The sequence below is a fragment of the Lycium ferocissimum genome, chromosome 11 (assembly GCF_029784015.1).
Source record: "Lycium ferocissimum isolate CSIRO_LF1 chromosome 11, AGI_CSIRO_Lferr_CH_V1, whole genome shotgun sequence".
NCBI classification, from domain to species: Eukaryota; Viridiplantae; Streptophyta; class Magnoliopsida; order Solanales; family Solanaceae; genus Lycium; species Lycium ferocissimum.
The window spans coordinates 48,045,934-48,056,018 of record NC_081352.1 but is presented as its reverse complement, the minus strand read 5'-3'; the positions used below and the strand labels follow the sequence as shown (position 1 = coordinate 48,056,018).

At 38.9% G+C, this 10,085-nt stretch overlaps 1 protein-coding gene across 2 annotated transcripts; it reads left to right on the top strand.

Moving 5' to 3' along the window:
- The first annotated feature begins 842 nt into the window (after positions 1 to 842).
- LOC132035972 (SEC12-like protein 2) lies at positions 843 to 9,588 on the top strand. 2 transcript variants are annotated; one of them, XM_059426167.1, is made up of 10 exons: positions 843 to 1,146; positions 2,666 to 2,760; positions 3,140 to 3,287; positions 7,027 to 7,118; positions 7,213 to 7,309; positions 7,660 to 7,735; positions 7,838 to 7,958; positions 8,500 to 8,616; positions 8,701 to 8,771; positions 9,230 to 9,588. In XM_059426167.1, exons 1-10 carry the CDS (start codon positions 898 to 900, stop codon positions 9,334 to 9,336), a joined length of 1,173 nt encoding a protein of 390 aa, XP_059282150.1. In that variant the 5' UTR covers positions 843 to 897; the 3' UTR covers positions 9,337 to 9,588. The 2 variants fall into 2 exon arrangements, with proteins under 2 accessions (XP_059282150.1, XP_059282151.1); XM_059426168.1 differs by having other exon boundaries at positions 1,037 to 1,081.
- The last annotated feature ends 497 nt before the right edge of the window (positions 9,589 to 10,085 follow it).

Below are 10,085 nucleotides of genomic sequence, written 5' to 3'. Positions count from 1 at the left end.
GAGAGCAATACGGAAGATCAAAGCAGTCCCAAAATTGAAATTGAACATGTTTTCTCGGCCGCTGCCGTTCCATTGGTCATCTTCATCCCCACTTCTTTTTCCTTGTTTTGCTTTTAGGTTTAGATTTGATAAAGTAATTTTTGACAGAAGAGGAGGAAAGGAGAGAGAGGGTATGTTGGTGGTGGCAACTCCATTTCTTTCGGCGAACAAGCTCCATTTTTTACAGAAGAAGAAGGAAGGAGAGAGAAAGAGTGGATGGTGGTGGTATCGGGGGTGGCGACAGGTCTGGAGGAAAATGAGGTGGTGAGTGGCTGGAGAAAGAAGGGGAAAGAGAAAGATGGTCGGCGGCGGTGTAGCGGTGGCGTCAGCGTCGGCGGTAAGGAGAGAAGATGATGAAGAAGAGGAGATTAAAAAAATGGAGAAATAGGCAAAATAATGCCTTTCACGCGCCTCTGTTATGTGTGTTACACACACTTTGCCACATCATCAAAAGGTGTCTAAATGGTACAAATTCGGAGGGGTTTAGGTATTCAATCGGAACAAGAGTCAGTTTAGATGGCCATGAGGAATATGTGGAAAAATTTAGGGGCTGTCTATGACTTTAACCTTAAAAAAGAGACATATACAAGGGGTGGAAAAGGGGTTGCAAATCGAAAACAAGGTATACATAAGGGGTGCAAAATGCAAAATCCTCAATTTTAACAGACAATTCATCATGATTCTCTTAACCCGAAAAAACCGGCTCAGTTTATAACCTCAACGAACCGGTTCCGTTAAAAGTACTACAGATTTAAACAGTAAACACTCACCATTTGACTGAACAAAACAAAACAAAACCAAACCCCTTAGCTTACATCTCAATTTTCTCAATACTCTTTCAATCACAATAACCAAAAAATGACTGATTCCCCCAATTCCAAGAATTACGGCGTCCCAATTTACGGTGCCGGTTGGGTCCCATCTAACGCCGTCAGATCTGCCGTCGAACCGCCCCCGGAAAATGACGACGGCGACAAATCATCGGAGTCGGCGCCGGAAAGTTATGTTGTCCTTGCCGGAGGCGGTGGAGAAGGGAATAGCGGTATTCGCAATGCTCTCATTGTTGCCAAATTCTATTTTGATTCTAATGTCCTCAGTGATCAACCTGTAAGCTCTTAAATTCTTTGTTATTATTATTTGATGTAACGGTGATTTTATGCAAATTGAATTGTTCAGTAGATGCTTACTTAATCTTTGGAAAGTTTGGTTAGATTTCATAGATTCGTGTTCTGTGTGATCTTCTAGTAGCTAAGTATGCTATACGTTTGGCTTTGATGAAAATGGTAAAATTAATGTGCTTTCTGATGAACCTGTAAGCGATTAATTTCATTATTCTTATGATCTGATGTAACAGTGATTTTGTGCAAATTGAATTGCTATGTAGATGATTGCTTGTGTACATGTTCATTATACATGCACATTTTGTGTTCTTTTGAAAGTTTGGCTAGCTTTCATAGATTCTTGTTATGTGTGATCTTTTTTTTTTTTTTTGATAACCGTGGTGTTCGGGCCAGCTTGCGCACACCTCGACTAGTTACATGGGATACCTGCCACCTCCCACCAGTAGCAGGTACCAGGTAACTCTGTCCCTCAAGGCTAGGACATATAAGAAGAAATCACCTAGTGTTTTTTTGTTCTGTGTGATCTTCTAGAAGCTAAGGTTTTTGAAATAGCAGGCGATGTGGATTCCTGACGGCTTTTAGTTTTCAAGAGATCAAATGACTTAAACTGATGGAAACTAACTTAGCAAAGTATTAGTTTTTGTTCATTTATTGGATTCAGGGACTGATGTATAGCTATAGAATTTATGGAATCAATATGTATTATAGTCAACAAATATTTTGAACTTTTGAACATGCACATCATTATTTGGCATAATGAGCTACTCCCTCTGTTTAACTTATATGATACTATTTCCATTTTAAAACATTTGAATATGTTTGACACTTTTCTATTTCTATCTAGCTTCCACAAGAATCACGATTTTCGAGAATCCGCATCGGTTTTTTTTTTTTTTTTTTGAAATTTGTACTTTGATTTGATGAGTTCTTGATCAAACTAACTTTTCAATCACTAATTTACTATTTTTTTCCGACAACCACTAGTATGATACATGAGTCGAAATGAATATTTTAAACTTTGTGCCTAGCAGGCATTGTCATATAATTTGAATTGGAAGGATTACATGATAAAACCAGTTTTTGGCATTAAAATAATGGGCATTAAAATAATCTTTTGTCTTGGGGAAACTTTTGGTGAAGCCTAAATCCTGCTTGCTGAAAGAAAAGAGGGGCTCAGATGGGTTAACTACAGACATCAGATTTGCTATTTTTCAGCGCAGCACGTTATCTTTGTCGAACCTGGTTCTTTCGGATGCTTATAGATTAACATTTCAGATGTTCTAGCCTTTATTAACTGCTTTTTAAATAAGAGCCTTAACTAGAACCATTAAGTACATCCAAAAGCATCAATATATCAGTGAGCTTTATGATTGGTCAATTAACTTTAATTACATTGCCATGTATGCTCTTCACTTTTGTTTTCCTTGAAACATTAGGAGAACATGAGAGATTACATTTATATCCTCCTTAGATCAGTTTGACTAAAAACATCTGCTTTGTTGAAGGTGGCTAGGTTAGGAACTGGCGCTGATTTGCCTTATAGGATGACAGTACATCCAGGTGGCGAAGGTCTTATATGTTCATTGCCAAAAAGCTGCAGGTAAGTTGTGCAATGGGATTTGCTTTCAAGGCTTAAGCATACTGTTCATGTTGAGTATTCTCTTCTTTCTTTTCACCCCTCACTTTGTGACTTGTGAGTGGTGGCATGGGCTGAGGAGAGCATAGAATCACAAAAGCATACAGTTGCTGATAGAACATTTAGTGCCTTATATAGTTAAGGCTGAAGTGATTATCAATCGACATCATGTCTACAAGTTTGTGAAGTTGTTCATTGCTATGATTATTCAGTCCTCTATCTGGTTAGTTGCTTTAGCAAACTTAGTCCACAGTAGACCACTTGCAGTATTTAAGCTCGGAACTTTTGCCTGTACTTTCAGCGAGTAGCTTGGGAGCATCTAATAAACGTGCTTCCTGTGTAGATGGTTTGAATGGGATTTTCAGAGAGCTGAAAATCATTCATTGGGTCTGATATCATCTGAGAGAGTACTTGAGCCATTGCAAGATGTTGGACAACAATTAGCGCTAACTTTTAACCATGAAGGTTCTTTACTTGCTGTTGGCGGTGAGGTAGATATCTTTCCTTAAACTATTTCAGGTTGAAATGAAAGTATGGTTGTTGCTTGCCATTGAAGGAAAACTATTCAATATGAAGGCACTACTGTTTTGTTCATTGTGTATATAATGTTCAAGAAGGCCAGTTTTGTAAGATTCAGTTCTTCTCGTATTTTGGTAAAAGTTGGACAAAGTGTTCTTAAAAAGAATAACCAGAAAAGTCTGTCTTTGATTATTTTACCCTCTAAAATTTTCTTGCACACTATGAGTTAGATTGTCCTTGTGCCGAGGGTCTACTGGAAACAGCCTCTCTACCTCCCAAGGTAGGGGTAAGGTCTGCGTACACTCTACCCTCCCCAAACCCCACTTTGTGGGATTTCACTGGGCATATTGTTGATGTTGTTGTTGTTGTTGCTATAAGTTAGATTGTATGTAAAGGAAAAGGAGGAGGCAGTCTGAGTACGAATTATGGCACCACTGGTTTACATCACTAGTTACAAAAAGAAACACTGGTGGTACACATGTTCTCTCTGCATTAAACTGTAAAGGTTGCAGAAAGTGACTTGATTGAGAAAGGTTGCTGAAAGTGCTCTTTAAAGTGGGCTTGTTTTCCTCTCTGAAACCTTGTTCTGCCCTACAAGTTATAATTTTATGTACAAGAGAAGGGGGTAAACTCAGGATTATTGCCCGATTCTATGGCATCAATCTTTAAGCGATAAAGATTTTTTCGGTCTTAGTTACGAATATCTAGTGGCTATGTTTTGACTCACGTTCTGGATCCCACATTGGTACTTTACCTTGCCATTTGGATTTCTCCTTTTTGGATTTTAATTCTTTGTTGTAAGAAAGATGTCAGAACAACTTTAACTCTTTCAGAAATAATGAACTGCTGAAGGTAATTAGTAGCAAAGTAAAAGAAAAACTTTAAACAAGCCTTTTTCCATTTTAAGAAATTTTGCTTAGCATCTCTACATAGTACACAGTTCATGGAGAAAGCCTTAGATGCTAATAGATAACTAAAGAAGGGAATAAATTTTTATCAGGAAATATGAACTTCCATGCTAGTCTTTTCCCACCACCCTCTCATTCTACATTTACTGCTTCTTTTTTACTTTTTGGAGTTAAAAAAAGGCTTTTGGGATTGACAGAAGTTATCAGCCATTTTGTGAGTGTGACCAAGTTTATACATAATCCGTCTATGACTATCTAACTGCCAGTAAATGTTTGCTAATGTGTGTATGGACATTTAAGATCAATTCCTTTTTGATGAAGCATTTAAGATTAGTTTCTTCTGGCTCTAATATGAGCCTGCAGACAATAATGACCATAATACTTGGGGGTTTTGAGCTGTCTATGGGCCTATGGCTGCCGTACATTAACGGGTAAAGAGTAAGTTAACCAGGAAATGACTCAATACCAAATAGTTGGGGAGGATAATGAGTAAATATTTTCAAAAGTATAATTTACAAAGCAAATATTTGATTTGTTCTTCTCTATTTGTTCTTTTGCTCTAATAAAGAGAAGAAAAAGAAGAAAAACTGTTCTAATCCTCTATCTTTGAACTTTAGCAACTTGGCTTGGTGGTGTACTTTTAGGTAAAAAAAATCATCTTTGAACGGCTATTGTCCATCCCCAAAGATACCTTATGTTTTGCCAAGTTTGATTTGGAGAGTATTTATTACATCTAGTTCAAAGTATTGGTAGAGGAAGCTCTCATTAGACGGAGTTGGCAGTCATACTTCCATAAACTCTTGAACGAGGAAGGTGATAGAGACATTGTGTTGGGAGATTTGGAGTATTTTGAGAGGCGTCACGACTTTGGGTATTGTAGGAGTATAAAGGTGGAGGAGGTTAAGGGTGCTGTTCGCAGGATGCGCAGGGGGAGAGTTACCGGTCCTGACGAGATCCCCGGGGAGTTTTGGAAGAGTGCGGGCAGGGCAGGTTTGGAGTGGTTGACTGGATTGTGATGTTATTTTTAAGACGGCGAAGATGCCTGAGGAATGGAGGTGGAGTATAATGGTCCCTTTGTATAAAAACAAGGGTGACATTCAAAGTTGCAACAACTATAGAGAGATGTTGCTAAGCCACTTGTATGAAAGTGTGGGAAAGGGTGGTGGAGATGGGGTGAGAAGAGGCGTGTCCATTTCGAGAGAACCGGTTCGGATTCGTGTCGGGCGCTCGGCCGACTACGAAGCCATCCATGCTTGTGAGAGGCCCGGTGGAGCCGGTATAGGGAGAGGAAGAAGGACACAACGCGTGGTTTTCATTGACCTAGAAAAGGCTTACGACAAAGTGCGAGAGGTTCTATGGAGATGCTTGGAGCCAAAGGTGTACAGCCAGCGTACGTTAGGGCGATCGAGGACATGTATGGGGAGCCGCTGACCGGGGTAAGGACGGTGGGAGGAGACTCGGGCCTTCCCGGTGGAGATGGGGTTGCGCCGGGGATCGGCTCTTAGCCCATTTTTATTTGCTCAGTGATGGATTGTACGACGCGGCGAATTCAAGGTGAGGTGCCATGGTGTATGTTGTTGCGGATGACATAGTCTTGATCGACGAGACACGCGGCGGAGTGAATGCTAAGCCCGGAGGTTTGGAGACAAACTGCGGAGTCAAAGGATTAAAGTTGAGTAGGACGAGACGAGTACATGGAGTGCAAGTTCAGTGACGTGACACATGAGCCTAGAGTGGAAGTGAGGCTTGGTACCCAGGCCATCCCAAAGAAAAGAAGTTTCAAATATCTCGGGTCTATTATACAAGAAAATGGGGATATTGACGATGATGTCTCACATCGTATTGGCGCAGGGTGGATGAAATGGAGGCTTGCTTCAGGAGTGCTGTGTGATAAGAAGGTGCCACCAAAACTTAAAGGCAGGTTCTACAAAGTGGTTGTGAGACCGACCTTGTTGTACGGGGTAGAGTGTTGGGCAGTCAAGAGCTCTCACGTCCAAAAGATGAAAGTTGCGAAAATGAGAATGTTGATGGATGTGTGGGCACACCAGGCGAGATAGGATTAGGAATGAAGATATCCGGGATAAGGTTGGAGTAGCATCAGTGGAGGACAAGATGAGGGAAGCAAGGCTGAGATGGTTTGGGCATGTGAGGAGGAGAGGCACAAATGCCCCAGTGCGGAGGTGAGCTATGGATGGTTTCAAAAGAGGTAGGGGTAGGCCGAAAAAGTATTGGGGAGAGGTGCTGGCGCAGGTTCAGCTTACCGTGGACATGACCTTAGATAGGAGGTGTTGGAGGACTCAGATTAGGGTAGAAGGCTAGTAGGTAGTCGCTGTTTCGATCTATAGTCTATTGTCCTTTGTTTCTTGCTACTATATGTTGTTTCTTGTACTTCGATTATCTTATTTATCCGTGGTAGCCTCGCTCCCTTTTTTAGACTGCTCTATTTTGACTTATTCGCTTTCTTTAGTTTCATTTGCATTTTGCTTTGAACTGCTTGTGCTTATCTAACCTTTCTTGTTGTGTTTTCTCTTGAGCCGAGGGTCTTTCGGAAACAGCCTCCCTATCTTCCGAGATAGGGGTATGTTCTGCGTACACTTTACCCTCCCCAGACCCCACATTGTGGGATTTTACTGGGTATGTTGTTGTTGTTTTGATTGAGGCATGATTGATTTGTTTGATCAAGGAGGCAGCTTCTGCTTCTCTCTTGTTGTCCTTTTATAAAGAGTGAAACATGGAATTACATTACCTTGTTTGTGCAGGTAAATTATAATTATCTTGATTATTGAATTTTGGTGCGGTACAGGATGGCAAGTTGAGGGTTTATAAGTGGCCTAGCATGGAAAATATTCTTGATCAGGATAATGCTCATGCTTCTGTGAAGGATCTAGACTTCAGGTTCATAGTATTGCTCAACTTCAATTTAAGCACTAAAAGCAATATGTTAATGGTAGAGGGATTTCGACTCAAATGTTTTCGGTTATATATGTAGCCCAGATGGAAAATTTCTTGCATCTGCTGGAAGTGGCCCTTGCCGGATTTGGGATGTCTCAAAATCAAAATCTGTTGCTTCTTTGATGAAGGAAAATGTAAGAATATATATGAATGTCTTTAAAATGCTGGAAGATGCTCAGTGTGTTATATTCCACTTTTTCCCTACCAAAAGAACGGACAAAAGTAATGTCAAATTTTGATTTAATTGACACTAGACTACCCAAAAAGCAGAGTAGATTCATTTTTAAATGTTTTGTTTCTCCTGTCAATTTGCTTTGTATTAACTGGTTCTCTTTTACACGTGGATTCCTATTTTTTATTAAGATAAGAGTAGTTACATGTGGATTCTTATATACTCCCAATCCGAGGAAGTTATGTGGGCATATACCCCAATCTTTCTCTTTGTTGCGTTAGTAATCTGACAAGAAGCGTCTTTTGTACCCAGGATGAGATTTTTGGCTCTTGTAGATTCTCACCAATTAACGATGAGAATCAGATTCTATACATCATCACAATGCGAGGTGGATATGCTATACCGGAAATTTATCTGAATTACCTATTTTTAGATAGTGCTTCACTTGGCATGTATGAAGAATTAACTCTGTATTCTTGTATTTGCAAAGATCAAGGTGGAAGCATTTCGAAGTGGAGTACTACTACATGGAAGAGGATAAAATCAAAGCGTATTGTTCGTGATCCTATTTGTGCCTTCAATGTTTCACCCAACGGAAAGCTTCTGGCAGTGTAAGACTCTTTGTTAGTTTCTCTTCCACGAATGTCTATAAACACGTATCTCATCGCACCACTGAACTCTCCATATAGCTGAACATTCTTAAAGTTGGAAAGTTCATTTATATAATGTGCTAAACTTAGTGTTGCTTTTCAAAGAGTTCGAGCATTTGCCTACAAAAGCAGCTTATTTAAAAAAAGAAAAGAAAATTATAATCTAAGAGGAGAAAAGCAGCTAGTTGACTTGTCCCAACTCCCAAAGGGGATGGTGGAGAGGTTGACGCATAGGAATAGCATACCTGGAGATTGCTGGTTCGAAACTAAACTACAATTAGTGGATTTTCCTGGTTCGAAGCTAAGCTAAGAACAACTTACATTTAGGTTGTAAAATTTTCAGGGGATTTTCCATAAGTTCATATCATACATGATGATCCGCGAGAAACTACCTCAATCTTGTTGACATCTTATAATACTGAATAGTAGAAGTAATAATGATGTTGCATAGAATATGTTCTTTGTAACTTAAAAGCTGTCTGGGTTTCACTTTCTTTTGCAGAGGAACAATTGAGGGAGATGTTTTGATAGTGTCTTCCAACAATTTTCAAGTGCAAAATGTGGTAAAGAAGGCTCATCTTGGTCTTGTAACAACATTGAAGTTCTCAGAAGATTCGAGGTCCTAAATGCTTTTCATGCTCCTGTTAGTGACTGTAAAAGCCTGCAGGCAACATAAACAATTCTAAACTTTTTGCTTTTTCAGGGCTTTGCTTTCTGCCTCCATGGATTCAAGAGTGAGAGTGACAATTATAAAGGACGAAGAGAAGAAAAGTGGTGAGTATTTAATTTGCATATCAATATCAGGAACATGATGATAGAGAGTAGCTAGTTTATGTGGGCTGGTTGCTAGAGGTAGCCAGCCGAGTCCCAAAATGAGCCTAACATTTGTAGTTTGTAAGCTTCTATTGTTGATCCTGATTAGTTTAGTTTTAACTCAACCGTCATGTAAGAAAAAAGGTTGATATTACTGATGACATGAACTAGTAGGAAACAACTGCAAATATATATGTGCGCTAGAATTATTCTTTGTTAGCATTTCAGTTGATTTAAGTTTGGTCAAGTCATTATCACCTGTGCATTAATCTGGATTATTTCAACTGGCTGATAATATATATGTGTGTGTGTGTTAGATCTCTTTCTAGTCTTGCCATCAAGTGTCATGCTTTGCGCATGCATAATCAACCATGTTGTTATGGTAAGTATGTCATTAAACATATTGTTTACATTTGCAGGTCTGAGCTTGTGGATCGTTATGCTCGTTCTTTTGATTGCAATTGCTGTATATTACGCAGCAAGCAACGGGATTCTTCCATTGGAGCTAAACTCTATATTAAAATGATGAGCTTTACCCAAAGTATTGTGATAGGTGAAACGATGTCATTTTGAAGGCTGTCTCTGGAACAGTAGGCTTAAAGTTAATAGATCTCTGGTGTTTTTAGTATGCTTCAAGTGTTAGGTAGACAGTTTAAATGCTAAGTTGTCATTCATTATATTCTCACTGTACAAAACAAGCTGTTGACTGGGTGTACTCTTCCATCTTGCAATTTTATTTGGGAGATTTATTACTTAAAATTAATGGTTTTAACTCCAACCCCTCTTCTACCTTCATACCATATAAGGGCTCACAATCTTACAAATTGACAATATTTAGTTGAAATCAAAAGAAGAGTATTTGGAGCTGAAATTGTAAAAGAGGTTCAAATTTTGTTTTGACATATATTTTACTTGTAAAAGAACACCGTTGGTTCACTTGAAATATTTCTCAAACAAATTTTTAATTTCAAATAGTTTATTTCAAGTTGAAGTTGGAAAAATCCTTCTAATTTGTGAACCTGACATTGATTTGCAAAAGGGAAACATAATTGATTTTCGAAAGAAAGATAACTGCTGTGTTTAAAATAATTTGCAGAAACAAGTATTTGTTACACAACAATTCAATTCTTTCAACATCGTACTCAGAAACAATATTTTCCCCAACAAAGACGAAAGAAGGTTCCAATTCCAGTTCCACCTTTACTATGAGAACCAATAGAACAAACAGAACATTGAGGAGAAAAAAAAAAGAAATAATCTCCTTTTTTTTTTTTG